General features: G+C 35.1%; 3 protein-coding genes across 5 annotated transcripts in view; 1 reads left to right on the top strand and 2 right to left on the bottom strand.

Annotated features, from left to right (window-relative positions):
* LOC118737323 (elongation of very long chain fatty acids protein 7) overlaps nt 1-11764 on the bottom strand; it is a 44998-nt gene extending 33234 nt beyond the window's left edge. Inside the window, exon 1 of one of the 2 annotated variants that reach the window (XM_036467759.1) lies at nt 11679-11764. In XM_036467759.1, coding sequence (XP_036323652.1) covers nt 11679-11684 — 6 coding nt within the window. In that variant the 5' untranslated portion in view covers nt 11685-11764. Of the gene's footprint in view, nt 1-235; nt 485-11678 lie in introns of those variants that run through there. The other variant, XM_036467760.1, reaches the window with a different exon arrangement.
* A 69-nt stretch (nt 11765-11833) lies between these two features.
* Nucleotides 11834-14269, bottom strand: LOC118737322. Its single transcript, XM_036467757.1, has 3 exons — nt 14082-14269; nt 13416-14025; nt 11834-13360 (listed from the first exon to the last, which is right to left on the bottom strand). The coding sequence occupies exons 1-3, from the start codon at nt 14202-14204 to the stop codon at nt 11907-11909; spliced, it is 2187 nt and encodes a 728-aa protein (XP_036323650.1). The 5' UTR covers nt 14205-14269; the 3' UTR covers nt 11834-11906.
* Nucleotides 14270-15734: 1465 nt separating this feature from the next.
* The window catches only part of LOC118737321 (neurofilament heavy polypeptide), a 14768-nt gene continuing 6046 nt past the window's right edge, over nt 15735-24456 (top strand). Inside the window, exon 1 of one of the 2 annotated variants that reach the window (XM_036467755.1) lies at nt 15735-15896. The gene's annotated coding sequence lies outside the window, so the exon portion shown is untranslated. Of the gene's footprint in view, nt 15897-18710; nt 18891-24456 lie in introns of those variants that run through there. The other variant, XM_036467756.1, reaches the window with a different exon arrangement.

The raw sequence follows: 24456 nt of genomic DNA, 5'->3' as shown, positions 1-24456 counted from the left end.
TCACACGCACAAAAGCGAAGTGTTTGCTTTGAAAACCATTTCCATTTGCTGCGGAAATTTGTGTTGTACAAACTTTCAAACCAAAAGTTTGTATTAGCATCAATATGTAGATGTATATAAGTATGTTTATACGTATGTACATATATATGTATGCATATATTTTTTACCATTCGTTACACAAAATTCTTTAAAATATTATATTCAAATAACGTAAAAGCTTCCGCCACTTCCGTACCTTTTATTTGCACCAAACACACAAAATCGTCGATAAATTCTGGCAATTTGTTAACCTGTCAGAATATGACAATCACTGCTGAAACGTACTCGAATGAGTAAATTCTTGCCGTACGTGTATGTTTGTATGTGTTTCTTGTTGGCATCCGTGTGTTATTGCCACAAAACTATCAAAACTCACTGAAAACCAAAACAAAAAACCAAAACTGCAGACTATATCCCGATACTCAAACCGTTAAACCGTCGCATGCGGCCGCCAAGAAAACACTGATACTTCGTTCTATCCGTTCAGGTGCATAAATAAACAAAATTAGGCATCTCACACCTAAGCAAATTCGAACGCACTCACACAAACGCGCATAAGTATTGGCATAGTATGAGGGGGGGGGGAGGGAATACGTCGGTCTGGTTGGTACACACATTAGCTTGCAATTTGGAATCAGCAGCGTTAGAACTTCACTACGATCGTAGTAGATTTGCTACGATTTTTTATGAAAATTAGAAATTTACTACGCTACTCTGAACTCAAAAAATTGTCTTAGGGCTGCTTTTTCAAGTAGCTTTTAATGTATGTATGTGGCCTTCAAATACATTTTTCGCTAAAAAAAAAATACTACACCTTTTTTTAATAGAAGAGGTCAAGCAGTGTTTGGCTTCCAATTACACTGTACTTATGTAATTTTCTAACTCTGGACATTTTCTAAAAAAGAGATTTATAAGGCCATGAAATAGTATTCAAATGTTCATTTTTTTTTTTTTGATATTAGTTTATAATTTTAATTTTTACTGCAATTTTTCAAGGACTCCCTGAATATATCCGACGAATAATTTTTTTGAACCCCTTCAGAAGTCCTATTTAAACCAAAAAAAAAGAAAAAAAACAAGAGCTTAGAATGTTATATAAGAGATATGGAAAATTTTTACGTTTCTAAATAGTATAGTTGCTGGACACGATTAAAGCTATTGTTATTCATAATTTTATTTTTTTAACTAAAAAAGGCAAATTAATATGAGCCAATATACATAAAAATATCTACTACGGAATTTTATTTTCTGCTACGCTTTTTCACTTCATTTACTCCGATTTAGGTTTGCCGTAGTTCTAACCCCGTCAATCAGTCAGCTTTTGCGCTCGCATTCTCAGCTTGTAAGCGCGCCACCAACAATTTAAGGACAATGTCAGCATTTTGTTGTTACTGATAAGTACATACATTAATATGTATGTGCAGTGTATTTGTGTTGTGTGTAAGTGTGTGTGGTAAGCGTACTCATCGCCAAGCTCAATATCGAACATGTTCGATGCCGGCTTAGCCTCTGCGTATACATAACTTTACTCGACGTTTATTTGCAAAGCAAGCAATTATATGTATATCATCGATATACTCGCCGCATTTGAGTTCGCTATTTGCCTGTTTGGATTTTGGATTCTCAGTTTTGCAATTTGGCGGTGAACTACACAAAAATAACCGAAAACATAAAAATGGTCAAGGCAGCAAGCAAGCAAGCAAGCAATTAAACAGATAACTATTTGAGACTAAGAGATGCTGTAGTTAATAACTATGCAAAGAATATGAATTCATTTTCCGCCTAGTTTGTTTTGCTAACTGGATTTTTTATTCGAAAATCTAAACAAAATTTAATAAAATATTTGACGGTAACAGCACTGAAAGTAGAGAAAACAATAAACTCGAGCCCCCAGTCGATGACGAATAGCAATAACAAATCAGCTAAAGCTCTTAGCTGAGCTGAGCTTATCAGTGTGGCCTTAGGCAAGGCAATTCTACTAAAGGTCACCATAGGCCAACTTTTGGAAAATCCCCGCGAGTGCACAGTGGTTTAGCTTGTATGGAGCAATGGTCAAAACTGATTTTCTCGGAAACTAAATAATATTTCGCAGTAAAATTTGATACACTTATCCAGGCTAGGTTGGTAATGAAAATGAGTGAAATCGGATCAAAACTGCGCTTGACTTCCAAATAATTGTATTTTTGGGGGAAAAAAAACTAAAGGTCTTATTCATAAAAAATAAAGTAGCTTTATAAAAGGTTTATAAATTGAAAAATGTATGAAAACGTCAATTTATAAAACTCTTTAAACCTACTTTATTTTTTATGAATAAGGCCATAAAACTGCTGCAGCCAAATTACTAAAAATTTATATATAGAGTGAACTTTAAGTAAAACATGTAGTATTTAATGAATTTGTTTAAATGGGCCAACTTACCATGAAATATATGTACCCGCCTAACCGATTTTATCCAAACTTGTACACTCATTACCGTTAGCCCCATTCAAAAATTCTTTGCAACTTTTTGACAACGGACAATGACTAATCAGCTGACCCACGCTCGCATGTATTGGTATTTTACTATATAATAATGCTAAATATCACGGGTTTGTATTTAAAAAAAAAAATTTATGAGCCGAAAATTTGGTTTTTATTAAATAAATTGATTTGTATTAAAAGGTTGTTTTAACTAAATATAGTAATAAGTGTATTTGCATTGACATCATGGGGTGTGCAAGCAAAATAATATTTGTAGCAAAACAAGCGTTCTTTATGCTAATTTTCTATAAAAGTATTGGTCATGCTATCATCAAAACCACATAAATTAAAATGTCAGTCTTTATAAAAAATCTAGGTAGACTCAAACACTTTTCTTCAAAATTTCTTAGTTTTTACGAATATCATGTCCCTATGGAAGAAACTGCGAAATATCGTTCAGATATAATATTTAAAAAATCATTGCAAATTTTCAACCTCTTTAAACTTGCACCTTATCATACTAAAATTGCATAACCTATAAAACTGATAATTTTCTAAAAACTCAGATTAGGAAGTTAGAAATTTTGAAATAGATTACATATGAATTACCTGTTAGCTAATAAAAAAGTAATAATTTTTTTAGTAAAGTAATTAATTTTTTTAAACAAGCTTTTATTAGTTGTTACAAAACAAACTAAAAGGTTTAATTTATGGCGAAATTTGTGTGCGGAGTTATTTCTTTCCATATAAGTAATACACGCTATCAATATGAACTAAATCGGGCCATAAATACCGGTTTTCAAATATCTTGACGCCTACGCCACCTAGCGGATTAATTACTGTTTCAAACTGCATTGTCATCGGGCTCTGAGTTACATAAGTTTGCAGTTTCACGTCTCTACCTCATCGGAAAGTTGGTTAAAATGGATTTCACGATTTGATTAAAATAAATAAAAGCTTGTCAAAAAAATATATTTAGCTAAGGATCGCCTAGTAGCGGGCATGAATCAAATAACCGCGCAAAAACGTAGGCAATGTGCATATTTTTGAGTTTTCACCTCAGGCTGTACCACTGTGGAGTGCCGCTTTCGATAGCGTGAAAAGAAGCTGCTCTTCGAAACACATACATGTAACTGTTCTATTAGAATTGGGAGCGACTCCCATTCGTATGATTTTTTTAATCCGATGTTAGAGAAGATTATAACAGGCAACTAAACTAAATCGCTCAGAAATAATTCGAACAATATTCACACAATCGGCCGCAGTAAACACTAAGTTTTTTCTGCTTTCTCCAAGCGGGATAGGGAATCAAATTGGATGGGTTTGCTTCTAAACGAGGACACAACGAAGCACCTACTGCCTTCCAACATGAAGGCTGTGCATCAAATACAAAATTATGTACGTCGTTGGTTTCGTTACTATGCTCTCCGTTTCTACTTTGGCCCTGCGTTTTTCTGCTTTCATACATTGAAACAAGCGCAACGTTCTCCTTCGTCAAATGCGCCACCTATGTCCCTACAACTTTCTCGCTGCATTCCTAACAACTGACAGCATCTCAAGCTATTCACACTTGCGTTGAAGAAGCTCACTTAAATGCGATAGGTAGCAAGACGGCTGTGCACAGTGATGAACGGCAGTACGCGGCAGAAGAGACTCCTCCTCCCACTACAAATCTAACACCGAATGTTCGTTCCTTTACATGGCATCTGTAGTAGACGTGCAAGGCACCAAGCGTTTTTGTCCTGCCCTATCTATTTAAGCAACTTATTCATTTCCCGCAGAGACAAAGATCAGCGAAAAAATCACACGCATTTGTATTGCAAATAATAATAATAATAATAGATTAACGCTTACACATATGTTAGTGTTTGGCCGATCTTCTCCGTCTGGTCAAAGCAACATCGCAAAAAAATATAGAAAAAATGTTTTTTTTTTCTTAACAGCGGTCGTCCCTTAGCAGGCAATGGCAAACCTCCGAGTGTATTTCTGCCCTAAAACACAGCTTCTCATAAAAATACAATCGCCGTTCGGCGTCGGCATAAAACTCCACCACACTCCACTCCCGAAGTAAATTTTGACATGGTAGTACGCTACGGCTTACAAACCACACTGGGGGCTCTGCATGAATACATCACTGAATAAATCCCAGCTCATTTCACAGCACCGTCACATCTTGCGCTACCGCTTCATCGACCAGTCCGCATATCTCTCTGTTTCTATCGCGCGTATCAGTCATATGGAAGGGCATCTGCTCCCCTTTCATCCCCTCGCCAAACGAAAAGAGTCCGGTTTTTTGACACCTAGCCACCCTGCCTATAAACCATATGAACTCATTGAGCTCGATACATAAACTCGCGCGACAGAGGTAATCCCTACCTCCCCTAGTCCACTAACTAGTTCACAACTCTCCCGCTCTCCGTCAGCTAAACACTGCCCATCGAATTTCCTGGATGGCGGTGAAATCAGCCTTTGTGTTTTTGAGGGCCTCAACCAGCCGGGTAGAGGACCTTTCTCATTAAGGGTCCGAACATTCTAGGTGCATGCTGCCCTCACATCGTGGTCATTTAATCGTTTGCCGTGACCGTCATCAAAAGAAGAGGTTCTCATCCGAGACTTCGTTATTCTTTCCCTTGGAGCTTATTTTTACTAGGCGCACAACCAATTGCTGGGAGCGTGCCCTAATAAATAAATAAATAAATAAATCAGTTCGAAAAAGACTGACTATTCTACCACTTTCTTTTACAAACTTTTATTATTTTCAGGTACAAGAATTTTAAGATGTTGCTCATAGATAAAAAACTAAGGAATGCACTTTAAATAGGCTAACTTCGAAAGTGTACCAATACAATATTTGAATACTGTTGTAATGCGGTATTTAAACCGTTTGTGAAAATTTAACCCAGAAAATTTAATTTTACCGCTACTTGCGCATATGGCATTCAAATATTACTAAAATTCGCTCTGCATAAAACTAAGCACTTCCTCATTTTATAGTATGAAGAAAAAAAATTGGTCAAGGAATGGTCATTGAATGATAAAAGCCAAGATTCTTTTCTTTTCAAAGCTGTCTTTTCAAGTTTGTATTTAAAAGAGATAAATAGACAAACTGCTACATTCTGTGTGTATTCTGCAATCGAATAAGTGTGAGTGTGCTTGACGTTCAGCAGTTGTTTATCCACTTAGGTCTCTTTTAGTGCGGTTTTTTATGCGGATTTTCAAACCATTGCTTTGCTGTATCGATTTTGCTTTTTTAAGAGTATTATTATTACTTTTTGTATTCTTACATAAGTCATGTATTTATTGTGGTATTTTTTTTTTTTTTTTTGTAAAAATACAATTAACATTTTATTTATTTCGTTAATGTTCAGTTTTACATGGAATAATAAGTGTTGAAGCGAAGAAATAACGAGCCTTAACCGCCTAAATAATGTAAGCGACAGTTTTTTCAAAATTTTCTTTTTTATATAGAAATATTCCTAGAGCATCTAGATGCATTTCTGCATCAAAAATTAAACTGAAAACAAAAGGTCGTTTACGTTATTTTAACGGCTAGGGCTCGATAAATTGTTTCGTTTTGCTTAATATTACCTCACTGGATTTTTTTATGTTAGTTTTTTAGAATTTTTTACATGGAGTATCTGAATTTATTCTATTTTTGAAAATGCTGGAACGCATCCCCTGTTTTTCTATGAAACAGCGACATAACTATTATAAGAGAAGAGATTAAAAGTCAACCAATAATCATTATATGTATTAAGATAAATATTTTTGGAGTCATCTATAACTATTATTCAAGGACCTATATTATAAAAGTCCTTATCAGAGAGATAAATATTTTTGAGTCTGCAATGACTTTTGTTTTAAGACTTATATTATTAAAGTCTTTTCATAATAATTATGAGCGCGAAAAAAATTTGTATGTCTTAAAAGACGGGACTTGTTCAGGAGCATTTCAGGATTAGTTGGAGACCAGTGGGGAGCATTTTGGGCCCAGTTGGGGCTTGTGTTTAAGACCCGTTCGGGACTATATACAAAATTTTTTCGCACTCATATTTATTATCAAAAGACTTTTGTAATATGAGTCTCAAAATAAAAGTCTTTGAAGACTTAAAAATGTTCATCTCAATGATAATTATTATGACAAGATTTTTATAATATAAGTCTGAAAATAAAAGTCTTTGAAGACTTAAAAATATTTATCTGGCTGGTAATTATGACTAGACTATTATTATATAAGACTTAAAATAATAGTTATCGATGACTATAAATTTTGATGACTTTTTTAAAACTCTACAATGAAATAATAATTATTATGGGTCTCTGGTATGAGAGTAAAGAACTTTTTTATGCGGCTTTCTGAGGAACGCATATACCGCATAAAAAAGACCTAAGTGTACATATGTATACATACTATGTAGTATGCTACAGCTTCAACCACTTCGCCTTACGCATCTTTACTTCAACTTTGCCTTCCTTCTGTTGGCTCTTCGTCGCAGAACTTGAAGTTCATGGCTTTTGCATGTTCAGAATCTAATTAGTATATATACAAAAATATTTCGCATTTCATTATGAATTTTAATTATGTAAAAATGTATGTTAAGAATGCGAAATGCGACATTAATTAGCAAAAGATGTGATTGTCTTGTTAAAATTTACATATGTATGATCGAAGTGGATTTTCGTGTTTTTTTTTTTTGTTTGTTTGTTATAAATACATACACATGCACTACAGGAAGTAGTATATTTAATCTTAGTGCAACGGTAGCTCCATTGAGAGATTTAGAATTGCTGCTATCATTCATTTGTTATTCCCAATTGCCTCTGTCTTTTGCAAGTTACGCCAGTTATCCACACAGCTCCTTTTGGTCCTTCAATTCTTGGGCGCTCTTTGTGCTCAAAGGCTGCCGATTCGAAGGATGTTTTCACCGTATAATCATCATCCGTAAAGTATCTATGTAATTAAGGTACGTTTGCTAACTATAGCACATCAATTAAACTCTTCTTCTATTGCCATAAAAAAGTGAATTAAACATCATATAAATTCAAACTGAAAACCGTATGCAATATTTAGACCCTCTCTCCTCCAGTCACATTGTTGTCACATTCAATTCAATCTTTTTCAAAACCAAAAGATTTCGAGAACGGCTCAGGTTAGATTTGGCAAAAGAGAAATTATAGAAACTATGAAATCCTGGGAAGAAATGCATATCGAAATTAATGACGTCTATAATTTATTGAAGAATAAGACATGGCCTCGATAAAGGACGTATTTTACTCCAGCTATCCTGAGACGAAGCCAATAAGGAATAAGCAGCCCAATTATTGCTCTCGGCAGCTCTCGGTGCTCAGGAAGGCGGTGCACAAAGTACTTATTATGGCAAAGTGTACAGGGCAGTGGGATGAGTACAAATCCAGTTTAACTAAATACCTTAAAGAGATCAGAAAGGCTAAACGCCGCAGCTTCAGGAATATGTGTGCTCCATAAAGCCCTAGCGAATGACCACAAAAGAACCAGACCAGCAGTTCGGCGCAGGTAACGAAAAAGAGAGAGCACTCGCCCTACTCTCGACCCACTTCCCGGATGCCACTACGATTTCGGTAATTTCTTTTCTCCACGGATTGGACCATCTCCAGCATACTGAAAACCAGCTGGAACTCCTTTTATTCCCCGGTACAAGTCCCCTGGAGTAGATGGTATCAGTCCAGCGTTACTGAAGCAGGGAAAGGACTTCCTCGCTCGTTAACACCTTTCGGGCTAGTCTAGCACTCGCCTATATCGCCGATGTGTGGCAAAGGGCACGTGTTATTTTAATCCCGAAAATAGGAAAGTCTAACCCCCTTCTTGCTAAAGGCAATGGAGAAAATATCGACCATAAAATCAGGATGACAGCCTGAAACAGTCGTCTTTACATCCGCGCCAACATGCCTAGAGAGTGAACGCCGCACTGTAGGCGCCTTCGAGTGTGCTAAAACAGTGCTTGTGCCTTCATCGTTATTGAGGGGGCTTTTGATAACACCTCTCATGTTTATGTGGACCGGGTACTTGAGAAAAAAAAGTGTAAGAAACTATCTGTATGGATAAATAGGCTTCTTCACACCAGGATAACTGAAACCGATATCGGGGGTAGCGTGGTACAGCTACCTACAAGAGGGTGCCCGCAGGAGCGATATCACCTCTCTTGTGAATAGTCACATACATATAGGATGGTGCCTTGGGTCTCAAGTTCCACCTTATCTGCGGTAAATTAATCACTTACGAATATCCAATGATAAAGAAATGCAGCCATTATGTTTGTTAAAAGATACAGTGATGTTTTTGTGTGGCTCAGGGGCCCTATAACAGCGGCGTGTGCAAAGAAATACCAGATTGTATTTCCCTTATAAGAGTTATCAAATCAAACTTCCATATAAATACATATAAAATGTTAAGACTTTAAATAACAAGAAAAATGTTACATATTTGCCTTTAAACTAGTATTATTATTCATAGTTTTCCAAAATTCATTTCTGCCAGCCAAAAGTATCAAAATGCCCACGGTGCAGCGAACAAAGGTGGCGCCGTCAGTGGTACCGCTACTTTGGTTTTGCCGATTTTGACAGTTGTGGTAACTTGTAAATAAACCTTTGTTTACAAATCAGCTAAAGAGAAATTTGAATTATAAGTGAAAAATCAGTTTAAATTGTGTTAATTTGCAATTTGCGAGTGATTTTTTAGTTGAAGACTGCTTAAAAACTAGTTCAATGAAGTGCTGTGTGTTATATTGCGACAGCCGTCAAGATGCAAGAAGCGTAGATGCAAGTGTAGCGCTGAGACGAATCGCTGCATTTTGTGTACATAGGGCACGGCAAAGCCGTTCCCGAAATGTTTCTCTATTATTATATTAACAGCATTTCCTCACAAGGATTTTGTTTCTGCTCCACGCAGCTTCCATTAGCAAGTTAACTAATCAATCCCGCAGAGATGCTGCTGCAGTTTTCTGCAGCAGCCTTAATTGCAAAGCAATGGAGTGCACTAAAACGTTTGCTGAAGCAGCCCCAATTGTAAAGCAATGGAGTGCACTAAAATGTTCACTATTCTCTAATAGATTAGGTGAAAAATGCAATATTTTCACATTTAGCAAAATTAAAACACGTTTTTCGCTGTAAAGTGAACTGCTTTGGCAGTTTCAACTCGTTCTTCTTTTCGCTCTATTCTTTGTTTACTTGTGGTACACAAATGTCAACGCCCAGGACGGCGCAATCTTGTATTCTATCATTCTTGCAAAATGCCCCATTTGTGATCAAAAAAATATCTATGTGTCAAAAATTTAGAAAAAAAAGTATCAAAAATGATACAATTGTATCAAAACGGCAGCGCTGACCACAAGCGAGACCACGGCGCTACTCACCGCCGTAAGCAGAGCGACGTCAACAGCGCCAACCCATGAACCAAAAAGACAAGATCACGCGGGCAGGAGACTAGCCCGTTAGAATCGCATTTAGGAAAAAAGTTGAACGATTTTGACATTAGCCGTTTGTTTACATTTCTTCGTTGTTTACAATTTGGTGGTGGCTTTTTACTGCAATTTTCTTCATTTTCGCTTGTGACAACGTGTGTACACATAAGATAAAGAATAATTTAATACAACGGCATGATTTATAGAAGAATTTGCATAATAAAAATGATTTTTCATGCGTTCAACAATTTCGCGGTTTTCTCCGTTCTCTTCGTTGTTTACTTCTGACAACAAAGATGGCGTCGAGATTTCGGCAGCTAGAAAATAACTTTTTTCATTCTTTCCTTCCCGCGTGATCTTGTGTCTTTGGTTCATGGCGCCAACCAGAGAGCCTCTCACCGGCGTTGACAGAGCGCCCGGCGTTTCCAGGTTGAAGTTTTTAACGTCATTTGGACGTTTTTTGTATCCTGTTGACGTTTGGACGTTTTTTACGTAAAAAATTACGTTTTTTAACTTCCCAGTAATTTTTCTCTGTTACTAAATCTTGTAAGTAGAACTGATTTTGAATTATTTTCTTAATAAAGCTTTACAAGTTTTGTGTTTTGCAGCAACTGCTTCAAAAGATATTTATTCTTTGGGCATAGATGACTTAAATATGATGCATACCAAACGTAAGCGCATTTTTTTTTTTTTTTTGATTCTTGGACTAAGGATCCCGTGTTTAAAGGCTGGTTGTGTAAACACTTGAGGTTACGATGTTGTATTGTAATGTTTGCAATTGCACAATAAAAGCCAAATCAGGAAGACCTGAATGTAGGCGACTTTTTTAAGACTTCATTAAAAATGTAATGAACGCAGAAAAGGCTGAAATATTGCTTCTTAACAGAACGTAATTTAGCATTTTCGACAACCGACCCCCTTACCAAATGTATACAAGAAAAGAAAATATTAAAAATCAACGCGATTATTTAGCTTATTTAAACTTGCACATTATTGCCCTGAAATTTAATGGGTTATCAAACTACATATTAAAAAAAAATCTAAAAAATCGAAATAAAAAGTTGAAAATCTAGCTGAAGCTTTTCACATTTTTTATAATTTTTGCACCATGTTTGAAATGTGGATTTATATTTTTGTTTGTTATATAATTAGCTTTTATGGAAAAATAATAAACATTAAATAAACAAAAGAGAAACAGCCAAAATCGATCAAAATGGTGATGACTTAATCAGCTGTATGTGTATTAACGATCTCAAACCAGTTTACAATGAATTTTAAATGTGCAATGACATTTTAATATACCTTACGTACACATGTACCTTTGTATACAATAAAAGTTTAATAAGAACATTTTTTTTTTTACATTCATTTGAATAAGACGTTTTCTCATGCCGAAGACCTGGCAACACTGAGAGCGCCACTCACCGGCGATAACAGAGCACTACTTACCGGCGTTATCACAGCGCCCCTTACCAGCGCGACCAGGGCGCCACTCACCGGTGTTAGCAGAGCGCCGCTCTCCGGCATCACCAGAGCGCTAGGGCCTGTTCGAGACACGTAATAAAAGCGGCATTACCGCCGCATTGATGAAAATTTTTATAACAATGTTGCAACTGCCCAACTGATTATGCGTTGCTGGAAATTCCCACCCAACGTGGTACTTTAATAATTCGCGCAATACTGCAGTTGTGATTGCATCTCGAACAAGCCCCCACTTACCGGCGCGACTAGAACGCTACTCACCGACATTAACAGAGCGCCACTCTCCGGCGGTACCGCGGCAGCAAAAACGCTTCGTTACAAAATCTTAAGCCACACTTGCTTTAAAATCAACAACTCTGAATTCTATTAAAATAAAGATTATTTATTATTTTAAAATTTATCATAATATACTTTAACAGTTTTACATTATAATTCCTTTGATAGCGTCATCAAAGTCCTTGATACTCATAGCAGATAGTAATTGCCTTGCTATTTTGTGTACCCTGCAATTATTGCATCGATTTCAGCAAATACCCCAATGTCTTCGCTATGAGCTATAATATCTCCAACGCTCAGTATACTACTAGAATTATTTTCAATTTGTTCCATGGTCATGCCTGCAAATCTCTTATCACACAAGTTAATGCGCATTGTGGCACTACCAATGCATTTACCTTTTTCATCATCGTATTTGTAAACATCGAAAGTTATCCATTGATCATTTTCTTCAGATTGTGAAGAAGTCACGATCGGAGATTGGATGGTATCAACCGGGGGATTTGACTCTTGCATGTAAACTATCTCACTTGTTAGATCGACGCTTTGTGTGGAAATAGTAGCCGGGGTTTTATCTACACTTCCAAGTTCTTCGTTATGCGTGGATAAATGTTCTTTTATTATATCTGTGTTCCGCTTATCAAGAGTGCAGATATCAAACAGCTGAGTCTCATCCTGTTGAAAATAGCAAGAGCTGGACTGCTGCGTGAGTGATGCTTTTTTTACAACTTTCGTTTCAGGCGTATTAGTGGAAGATTTTTCAAAAATTTGTGTTTCTTCATCATCAACAAATATGATTGGCTGTAACATGGGCGGCTTAGGTACTATATTTCGAGTTTCTTCATCAAAGCAATTAATCTCCATTACTTGCGATGCAACTAGTTGCGGTGTAGCCGATTTTTCTTTGCTTTTCATTTGTGTGTCATCGGGGAAATTAATTTCTGTTACTGCTTGAATCGGTCGTAGCGGAATTCGCATTCCTCTGACCTCACCTTTTACATATTGATCAGAACAATTAATTTCCACAACTTGTGACCCAATCAATGGCGGCTCAGTCGGCTTTTCTGTGCTCTTGTTTGATGATTCCTCATCTTCAATTTCTAATACCTGCGTATCGGTCTTCTTATGTGAAGACGTCTTTTCTTTTACTTCATCTATTCTCTCGTCGTCAGAACAATCAATTACCAATATATGTGTCTCAACCAATTTCTGGCCCGTGACTTCAGTATTGATGGAAACCTCTAAAGAGATGTCATTATTTGATTTCGATGAAATAAATTCATTACGCTCATTAATAGTTGGTGCTGGACAATTGGATATTGAAGATTTTAGCTCTGAATTCTTTTGTGGAATCACTGTAACAAAGCTATCGGAAGATTGAGTTTCGTCGTCATCAGAGAAAGATGGTAGGAAATTAATTGCATCTTTTTCATTTTGATCGTTATAAATTTTTGTCATAAAAATGCTTTTATCAATTACTTCGCCGACCTTTTCCGGTGCAGCAAAAGTTTTTTGGCGATTTTCTGCAATCGTTGATTCAGTGCGGGCACAAGTGGCACATTTAAAGACAGGCACGGGCTCCTTTGCATTTTCCTTACCCAACAAACATTTAGGATTATGAGCACCCACGCTGCCGCATAAAGAACAAAGAATTAAAGACCATTTCCCTAAAAAATTTATTGGGTTACTATTTTTTCTTAAAATTGTTTTAATCGCACCAACCTCCATTGTAGTCACGACCTTTTGGACACAGACACGGTTCCATATTACAAGTGTTGTGTCCACGGTGCAAGTCGGTATACGTCCCTTTCTGTACTTCCCAACGCGCATCTCTATCTGGAACGAAAACTCCCTGCAGCCGCACGGTTTGACGGAATTCTTCGCTACGGCACCAAAGGCAACGTAGATAGTAACCCGCCGCCAGTGCATACTTCTGTACGCACATATTATGCGCATAGCCTTTATTACAGCATTTACCGAATATGAATAATACCTCATCGTAAAGACCCATTTGCTCGCGACAAATGCTGCAACGCTCGAAGCTTGAAGGCCGACTTTTTAGTTTTGCCGGTCGGAGGTCTGTCTTCGGTATGCAGTCATCACAATATGAACGAAAATCACTATGAAATGTGAAGAGACAACGGTTCTTACGTCCACATAATATATGAAAATAATCACGGCATTTAAAGCATTGTATGGAGGCACTAGTGCGACCACAGTAGCAGCACATTCGTTTAGTAGCAGCATTGATTTCTTTGCGAATATCGCGCAACAGGAAGCCATTTATGCCACTACAATCTTTACCTCTTTGTGGCAGATTTGTAGAGAGTAGCTGGAAATTAAATAATTAATTTGATTTTTGAAACACATAGAAGAGCAGAAACTCACCAAGCAAAAGTAATGTACGACAACGTCCCGGCTTTGTTGCCAATCGCCGAACCATAATAGATCAAAGTTAGAACAGTTGGTTTTATCTTTACAAATATCACAAGATTTATATTCATCGGCCATAGTGCAGAACAATTATTTTCAAATAAACATAAACATTAACCTATGAAAGGCGCCTCTGGTCGCCATTCTCCTCTTCTTTTTGAAGTACTATTTTCATTCGCAATAAACACTAAGCAGCGAAATACACTATAGCTTTGTTTCTTTTCTTTTCTAGAAGATAATTTTCAGGAAGAAGAAGAATGGGACAACAGTTTGCTGTTCGGGTTGGTCTTCACAAAACTGCAGCTGCTCTTCATAATTCATAATAAAATGAAATTAATTTTCCTATTATAAAATTACTCACTCTTCCAGCGTTTCATAATCCATTTCTGCGGTGTATTTTATTTAAAAAAATCCCGTCTGTTGCAGTGGCGGTCAAAAAGAACAATTAAAATGTAAACAAATAACAGCTGTTTCACTATATACAAGCTTACGCTGCAATTGGCAAATAAAACTAGTCTATACCTTTTCATTTACTACGTTTATACGTAAGCTATTTGCAAATAAAAATAATTTGCAAATACCTAACTCACTGTTTATTCGACGGTGAAAAATTCTTTTCTAATAGTACCTGATTATAAAAAGGCAATAATATGACCATCGAAAAAGAAAATAAAGTTAAAAATGGCAACGTCTTGATTATAAAAAGGCAACAAGATGACCATCGAAAATGAAAATAAACCTAAGAATGGCGGCGTCTTTCGCTTATTTGCAAATAGTACCACTAATCAATACTTATTTGCGTGATTAAGTTATTTGCAAATAAAAAATTAACTCAGCGTTTATACGGCAAAGTTTACCATTTTGCAAATTGTTATTTGCAAATAAGACGTGCGTATAAACGTAGTAATTATTTACTGTGCATACCTATGACAACAGTTGATGACATCATAATGACGATTGAACTATGACAATTGACGACTGTGACAACACGCTAATAGGGCTGTTAAGGGGCAATTTGATCCTTTTTAAGCACGAATACCCTTTGACCGAACTTTTCCAAAATTTGAAGATTTCTTTTACGATATGTTAACCGAGCCATGCTCATAAAAAATATTTTCTGCTGCAAGTACAAAAAAAGGCATCACTTTAAAGGAAATTACGTTGGTTCTTAGAAAAAGAAGAACTAGGAAAGAAAAGCAAAAATAATCTGGTGGCTCTTTTTTCGCCAATGACCTGTACTTTCAAGCACGACACAAATGACTTGACTCAAAGGGATATTTCGCTAGGGTTTTCAAGCCGCTTGTGTGGTGTATTTCGCTGCCAAGCAACGCCTATCTATGCGTGCAATACAGAGCTTGCATAACAGAGCCTTTGTATAACCTCCAGGGATGTACGCTTTGTTGGTATGTTAGAAGTGTCATGCGAAGGGACAAAGTTGCATCTGACATGGCCTTTAAAATTGTGCATGCGATTTATTGATTTTACATTTCACCACTTTGTAAACCAACTCTTCTCAAATGGTTTGAGCCTCTGCTACGGTAAACTGTACTTATTTGCGGCCATTCACGGTTGCTTTTCGCCGCGGTGGTGCATTTCGTTTGACGTTTTCAATCATTCGTTCGTTATTTGTGCGTGCTTTCGTTTTGAAGCGAACGTGTATTAGTGCATTGTAAGCGGAAAAGTTAAATGTGCATTTTATTTGCGATAAAAGTATAGTAAACTAGAAGGTGCAGCAAAACGACGATAGCTAAAAATATACAAAAGAAAAAGGTTTGTGCGCAAAGATTATATAGTGGATAATTAATTAGTTTTTACATAATTTTGGCGGTATTGGTTAGTGAAACTCGAGTGGCGTCTATTGTGGTAGGGTGTTAATTAGTTGTAGAGAAATCTTTTTTTTTGCAATACAATAATTTACCGGGATCAATGAAACCGTAGAAGTGCATTTGAGTTGTTGGTGCAGGAAAATTTGATATAAAGCTGTATTATAGTTATGAAAGACATTAAACAAATATGGAAATAACCTTTCTGAGGGATAAGAGAATGAAAAAACTGCCAACTGAAAAGCGACGAACCGCCATTTTTAAAACTCAAGCAGGCCGAGTCTGGCGACTCCTTTGTGTGCTACACTGGTGGCGAACTATATTAGCAAGCGAATGCCATACACATACTGGCGCGTAAACAGTTCGTAAAAATAATTATTTTTGTTTTAATATTTTTTAATTTTTAAGAATGTAGATGAACCTATGTAGATTTTCTTTGTTAACTAATTTATTTTATTTTGAAAAATCTGTCGTGAGTCGTTATTTTTTGCAAGCGTGCTAATCGAAACGCTGCCCCGACTAATGATTAGTTTCGTTCCTTAACTTTTCTGGATAAAACCTGTAAAACTGTCAAAAACCAAAATTGCTCTCAGAGAAAGAGAAAAAAACCAAAATGTACGCTTTTCGGTAAAACTCAAATACACCGTGGACGGCATTTTTTGTTTACATACAAGTTCAAATACCATCAAATTAACAAAATATTTACAAAACTTGATATTTCTTCGCTAGGATATATATATAAGGCGTAAATGCAGATGCACTGTTGGTTTTTGCTTATTCGAATTTGAAATGATTTGAACAGCTGATGGTTTGAACTTAACCAGATTTTACCTCAAAAAATTCTTCGGGTAAGATCGGCCAACTTGTGACAAAGAGACGACCGATTTTACTCTTCCTTTTTTCCCCCAACTTTGCCAGAGAACCGAGTACGGGAACGCTTTCTGGTAAAATCCCTCAAATTCTTGCCACTTCTTGCGCGTTAGGGAAAGCAATTACATATTTACTTCTTCCATGATTCTGCCACGAAATGTACAATGAAAACAAAAAAGAAATATGAACAATCGCCCAGCAAATAGATGCACATTTCTATGTGGCGCTCGTTCGTATACATAAACATGTACATATGTATATACAGTCAGTCGAATAAAGTTAGGAACAGCGAATTTTCATAATACGGGCAACTGTTAAATTAATATTTTATTTTTCCCTAATTTTTTATAAAAAAAATATGATTAATTCTACAACATAAACCCAAAAATCAGAATTCCAAACCTTAAATTTGCAAAATTAGAGAAAATGCTGCAAATTTTAATTCAAATATTGCCCCTTTTATTTACACTCTCTATGGGTCCCTAGGGAGCTCTTAGAAAGATTTGCCAAAAATCACAATTTTTACTTGCGTCCACAGTAGGTACATTCAATAACTTTTCCAGTGAGTACTTCCAGAGAGAGCGTAAAAAAAATATAAAGTAAAATTGAGAGGAAGAAAAAATTAGCGGAAATAAAATAACGTAAAAAAAAATTAAATACAAGCTTTTATTTAACATGTACACTCAAAGGAATAAAATAAAGTAGTGTAACAAAAGATTTTTTAGCAAGAAAATTTTGTTAAAATGCATAATTTGTTAGGTATCTTACATACATACATATACCTAAAAACGGAGTAAAAAAGTACAAATTGTTAGCAATTTTCATTAGAGTTTGAGTAACTCCCTTCACTATTTGGCTTTTAGTAACTTTAACGAAAGCTTAACTTATTTTATTTCATTTTAGTGCAGTTACTAAAACTTCCAAGATTCATTATTTTACTATACGTATAAGCCAGATAGACCAAAAGACCCATGCACGTAAAAATATCACTTTTAGTACATTATAAAAAATGTGGCAACCATAACTGAGCGCGACGCACTAATACCTAAGTATAAAGATTTTATTTTGTTGCTTTAAAAAGAAAAGTTCCTTAAATGTAAAATCTATCTTAAACTGAAGCATTTTCACCTAAGTTAAGGGCCCGTTGTTCAATGTATGGTTATCACCATATAAATTTCATATAACATCTGATCGATAAAGTAGTTGTTGTATTTAACCGGAGTTTCTCCCTCCGTATTTTGTTAATCAGACATTGAACAATGGGCCCTAGACCTTTTGACCACTTTGGTATGTTGATTATAGACACATCGCTTTAACAGTACTCATCGTTCCCACGACAGTCGGGTCTACGTAACCGGAACGACCCAGATTTATATCTGGCCAAGGACTGTCACTCCAGCAACACTCCCCAAAAAGTCTTTGGGGAATTTGTATGCTGCTACAACAACAACAACAGTACTCATCAAGGAAGGAAATTTTTTACCCTCTTTTACTAGTTTCTTGCAAGTTTTTGCGTACGAAAATGCCATCCAGAAATAAACAGTTAAATTATTACTGAATTTTTCTAGATAGCGCTACGCAAACAGGCCTTAAGTTTCAACAATTTTTGGCGTACTTATGCATCATAGCGTACGGAACACTCATTACAGTTTTCTTTGCACCAACTTTTTGTTGCACATTGAATTGGCGTTTTATGCCCCCACCCAAAAATTAACTATTCAAATCACATTCATATGCGTTATTTCTACCTCAACTGTATAAACTATGTTCATATGAAGCAGAGTATTGTTGGGCAAGCACAGGTTCACTGAACGAAATTCGTTGAGATTTTATATTGCATGTTGTTTTTTTTTGCTGTCATCATCTACAACAAGCTATTTTTATATTTCTTTTATGCAGCAAACAACCAGTCTATCATCGAGATAATAAGTTTTGTGTGGTGACAGCAGGCGAATGCACTTTCTATAAATGCGTGAATTCATAAAGGAACAACATCTAGGGCAATAAGGAGCAACTAAAGTCGAAAAGCTGACTTAAGTATACTGCACCATTACCTTTGTTACCCAAATTGGTTAGTTGATGAGACTTGATGGGTATACTGAAAAAGGGGTGCCGACAGCAGAATGATCTCCGGCGCACTCATTTGTCAGTAGTATTTACATACCTACTGCAGATGTCTGCAAGCATATGTACATAAGTGCTAGGGCATTCAATCGCGGGATCCAGAAACGAAAAAATTAATTCGTTTTACATGAAAATGAAATATACAGAACACCAAAATTTTGATTTAAAGTGTACTTGAGCCATTTGCACTCGGTCGTGAAATTCAGAACCTGCCAGAATAACTGTACTAGTTCAAACATTTTGTGCAAGAACTGTGTAATAACGAAAAATCTGGTAGCAATTGAAAACACAACAAGATTTTGCAGTGTGGAAGGGTTGGTCCTCATATTATTTTGTTGGCGTTTTGTGGTAAATGAATTTCGGAAGAAGTAAGGGGTTTTTACAATTAATATAGATATTTAGGAATACTATAAAAATATTGAATTACAGACACTTTTACTAAGGTGCATTATGGTTAGGGTTGCCAACATTTCCTAAGAAATTTATAGTACTTTTTCAAAAAAATCTGAAAAAATATAATACACTTCAAATATATATGGGTGTTTCCAGCGGAAGGTCCACCACGACAAAAAAAATAAAAGTTTTATATCTAACGTATTTACGGGCCGATTTGTCTGCTTTTTAAAATATATACTGGCTATGTAAGTAGAATCATCTTTGCATAAAATGGTCTTCCTAGGTGGTGCCAAGGTCGAGATATTTCGAAAAACCGTATTTATGGTCTGATTTGGTTCGAATTTGGCGTATGTGGTTGAAACATAATAAATCGTAGATTTCTAATAAATTGACCCTGAATTGGCGCTGAAGTCAAAATATAAAGTATATTCTACATAAAATACATGTTTTATTTGCGTTAAAAATTCATTTAAAAGCAATATTAACAAAAATATAACGATGGAAATTTATGTCACGTAACGCCACGTCACGTCACGTTTCACACTTGGGGTTGCAAAAGAGAATTGAAACAATTTGCATTAATTCAAAAATCTCTAAAAACAACTAGAATTGCTCCAAATCATATTAAAATAAGTTTCATGAAAATAGCCATCCACAATTCGCAGAGTTTTGCGATTTTGTAATAAAAGAAAAAATCAACTTCCATTTTTTGTCACGTAACGACACTCTCTTTAAATGCTTATATTTCAGGACCAAGCAGTTCGATTGATTTAATTTTTCGGTTAAATATAGAGCTAATTATGTGCTATACAATGGCCCAAAAAAGTTAAAGAAAACAAATGGTATTCCTTTTTTGTATCACATTGAAATCGTACGACTGTCACGTGCGCCACCATGGGAATGCCCATATAGTATTTTCTTTTTATTTTGTTTAAGTAAAAATGCTTTTTAAGTGTACACCTTTTTTCTTTCTTATGCATTTCCTCTATAAACAAAATATATTTCTTTGAAAGTGTCATATGCTTTATCGCTATCAGTATGAATATAAATCAAGAGTTCATGTTTTATTAGTGAGATATTCGCTTTATTTTTCTCATCATCTCTCAAACTTCAAAAACTTTCTGTGAATGCCGAAGTTGCAGGAATAGAGAGCATAAGCGAAATAATTTTAAGTAAATTTGGTAAATCTTTCTAAGTATTTTTAAAAATGTTGCCATTTTTGATCTCTGAACCCTTTGTTTTAAAGTATATTTATTTCTTTTTTACAAATGACTGAAATATATTTATATTTATAATTGAATGAATATAGTATTTTTGCATACTATATTTTTTCCAGCAGTATATAATACGCAGGCCCAAAAAACAGTACAATACTATATATTATAGCACGGTTAGCAACCCCAATTATAGTCCCTGTATGACCAAAAACGGTGACAAAGATTGAAATTTGTTCACAGGTCCATTTCCTTATGTAACTCTTATTTGTAATTATGTATGTATGTCGATCTTTACTCACGTAGAAAACGTTTTAAAATTCATATTAATGATTTTTTATTTTTTTTTTCAAATAATATTTCATATGTTGTTATTGTCTTGTATGTATAAGTATTATGATTAATTTTGTAAAACGTGTCACTTTTCCCCCTGTTTATCTGTGAGGACAGTGTCCTGTAGATAAATAAATAAATAAATACGTTTCAGATGGAACATTATACTAACGTCAACCTCTAGCATCCTTATTGCCACAGAAATACATTACATAGTCCTCAAAACTCAACTGGTAAAAATTCACATAAATGTGTGTTTATGATGCTAGGTTCTGCAAAGAAATAATACTGTTGCAAATGTTCGTTGATTTATTTTTAATATTTTTCATGAGTTCGGTTTTTATCAGATCCACATAAATAAAACTTTAAAACTTTCCTCAAATTTTATTTAAAAAAAAAATCGAGTATGCAGTTTTGTAAGCCATTTCAGCATAATAATAGTGCAAGCTTTAATTGCATTAAGATTCCCGTTTATTTTTTAGAATTTTTTTGCCTAGAGTGGTTCGCATTTTTCTCCATATAAAATTCATTTTTTTTTTTTCAAGTGTTATATATCGTCGCCTGGGTAAAAGATTGTCGTATGTTAATTTCGGCAGGTTGTGGGAAATCGCGATTGAAGTTTGGAATACAATTTATCAAAAACGCGAAGATAGATTTTATCCAAAGTCTCTGAAAATATTACTAGTTCACAAAATTCTTAAATTATTTAATTTGTAATGTTTATTGTTAATTGGTTTTGAGTTTATGAAGGATTTTCTTAAGTAAAATTTTGTCGTAAGCGTCATTTGTCCACAATTCGGCAGCCACTTTATATGAAATACGACAAAATGTGATCAAAATTTCTACCAAATTATCGACACTTCTTACTCAATATCTCGGAAGCTTAAGGAGATATTCAAAAATGGAGAACGCCATTTTTAAGATATTGTTTAGTTTAATAAGGCTGCATCACTCACTAAATTTTTACTAAATTATCGAAAAAATTGTAGTCAATATCTCGGAAACTATAGGAGATATCTAAAAACTGATAACACCAATCGAAAGACCTTATTTCAAAATATATAACTGCATCTAGAGCCAAAAAACGTCAAAATGGCGCTTACGACAATCTTTTACCCAGGCGACGATATATGAATGGAAAAGCTCAACACAAATTTTTGTGTTGTCGAACGCAATGATCGCAGTAGGTACTCCCCATTAAAACGAATTTGTTTTTCTCTGTAGCGAAATCAAGGGATTTTTGAATTGAAATTACATATATTCCTTGTAACACATAAAAAAATTACCACCATATAAGGTTAAATTAGGTGCATGTATGTATGTTCATATGTACATACATATATATTCACATGGATAGGTGGTAATGGAATTGTAACCTTCAAGAGATCCTTACCTACAACTAAATAAACAACCCATAGTTAGTGTATTACTACGCTAACTAAAACAGCTACATTATCAAATGAATGGAATGGCGAAAACTTGTTTTATTTCTAGTATTTTTCTGTTTTGCTTATTTTCTTTGCTGCGTGTTTCACCCTCCCGCCGCTTATTGCTTTGCTGCAATGCATCACGGCAACCGGCAAGCCAAGCGGTGCTTCTGTTACATACATACATACATATCGCAACCGCCTTCAAAAGAGGCACAACTCAAAATTTGGCATTTTTGAAATTATGCGCTAAAAATGTACACGGAGCTTTTATTTACCTTTCCGTAAAAGCTGAAGCAAATATTTGTTATAATTTGTTAAAGGTAATGTCAGGTAGAGTCTTCCTTGCGCGTATGATTGTCATGTGCTAAGAAAAAATTTGTTCGCATTTTCTGACAAACGTGACAAATTTTGAGTTGTGCCTCTTTTGAAGACAGTGTGCGATATGTACATAAATACATATATGTATGTTCACTAGGTTGCTAACTTTTCCTACCTACGGTCAATGTTGTTTCTGTTTGGTTGCAAATGGTTGAGACAAAACGGCAACAGAAATTGTTAGCTGATATTTACGCTATGATTTTATGTTCATTTTAGGTTTTTTATTTTTATACATATTTTCGAAAAAGTTCCATAAACTCATGTACACGCAAATGTATATAAATACCTGCACACGAGTATCTAGTACAAGCATTCAAGCATAAATTTTTATGAATACATGCATACAAATCATCGCCTGGGTAAAAGATTGTCGTAAGCGCAATTTTGACGATTTTTAGTTCTAGATGCAGTTGGGTCCTTCCATACAATATTTACACCTCAGTATTTTTTTGGGGTGAAATATATTTTTTTACTTTCTTTATCGACAAAAGAAGACACCTATTTCTTTATTTCGTCGTGTTATTTGAAAATCTCAAAAAAAAATCCCGAAATATTGAACTCACGGAGAAGTATCTTTTTCAATTATTTGCAGTTAATAAACTATTTGTCGTAGAAAATCAGTTAAGTTAAGTGCGTAATTACCTCGGCTTTCCGTGAGAGTGTGAGATAGACTAAAATAAAAAAATGTTTGCATTAAAATGATCATGATTTTTATTTTTTTTTTCCACCTGTATAGTGGTCAAACTTTATGGAGTACGCTGTAAAAATTTGAGAATGGAAACATCAAAACTGTAGAAGTTACGAGTTTTTTCATACCTGCGTACATAAACTTTAGTATAAACGAAACATATGTATGTCAATACATATCAGGGTATCCAACTTATTTTTGATAATTGCCAGATTTCGACAATGAAATTCCCCGATTTTGTCCGAAATTTCGTAAAATTCCCCACCCATAGATATCTCCTTATTTACAAAAAAAAATGTATGTCTTTTGATATATTGCTGGCCTTTTTGTTTATTTTGTTTTTAAATGTAATTCATCTACGTGTGTATTCATAAACCAAACCAAACGTTTATAAAGTTATGCCATTTTCTGTATAAACGAAATCGCCATTAGTTAACAAATAAAGAATAAAAAATGTACATATAATATTTACATAGATACGTGGTGAAGAAAACATTAGTCGACCCAAATTTTGACCAGTTTTCACAATTATTATTATTTTTTTGTTATTTAATTTGAGTCATTTTTTTAAATATGGTTCAGTCTTTAACAAAACATGTTTCAAACTTTGTGTATATTACAAAAAAAAAATCAACAAACTTTGGCAAAATTTCCGAGCATCTTAATTAGATTTTCTATGTAGAAAGGATTTTGAAGTGTTGTAGCCCCCCCCCCCCTCAATTCCAGTGTAATAAAAAGTAAGTTTCAAGTGGCTAAAAATTTTCGTACTTTTAGTTGCAGTTGCATTCCTTATGCAACTTTTTTAACTCATTATGAAATTAGTGAAACAAAGAAGAAAAAATTAGTTAATACCTTATTCCCCACAAAAAAACGGTCCCCGGATTCCCCACGCAAACTGAAATTCCCCGCAAATCGGGGAATTCCCCACGAGTTGGCTTCTCGGATACATACATATAACTTCCTCGAATATTCTACTTTCGTCATACTTATAGATCTGGCATCTCCCGGTTATTCAGCATACAACGTTTTCAAGGAAGATTTTCTCAATTCTTGGATGTTGCAGGTTTTATCCGG

The sequence above is a fragment of the Rhagoletis pomonella genome, unplaced genomic scaffold (assembly GCF_013731165.1).
Source record: "Rhagoletis pomonella isolate Grant_MI unplaced genomic scaffold, Rhpom_1.0 Rhpom_scaffold_00004, whole genome shotgun sequence".
Lineage (NCBI taxonomy): Eukaryota > Metazoa > Arthropoda > Insecta > Diptera > Tephritidae > Rhagoletis > Rhagoletis pomonella.
The sequence above is the reverse complement of the archived record's forward strand: the minus strand, read 5'-3'. Positions and strand labels throughout refer to the sequence as shown.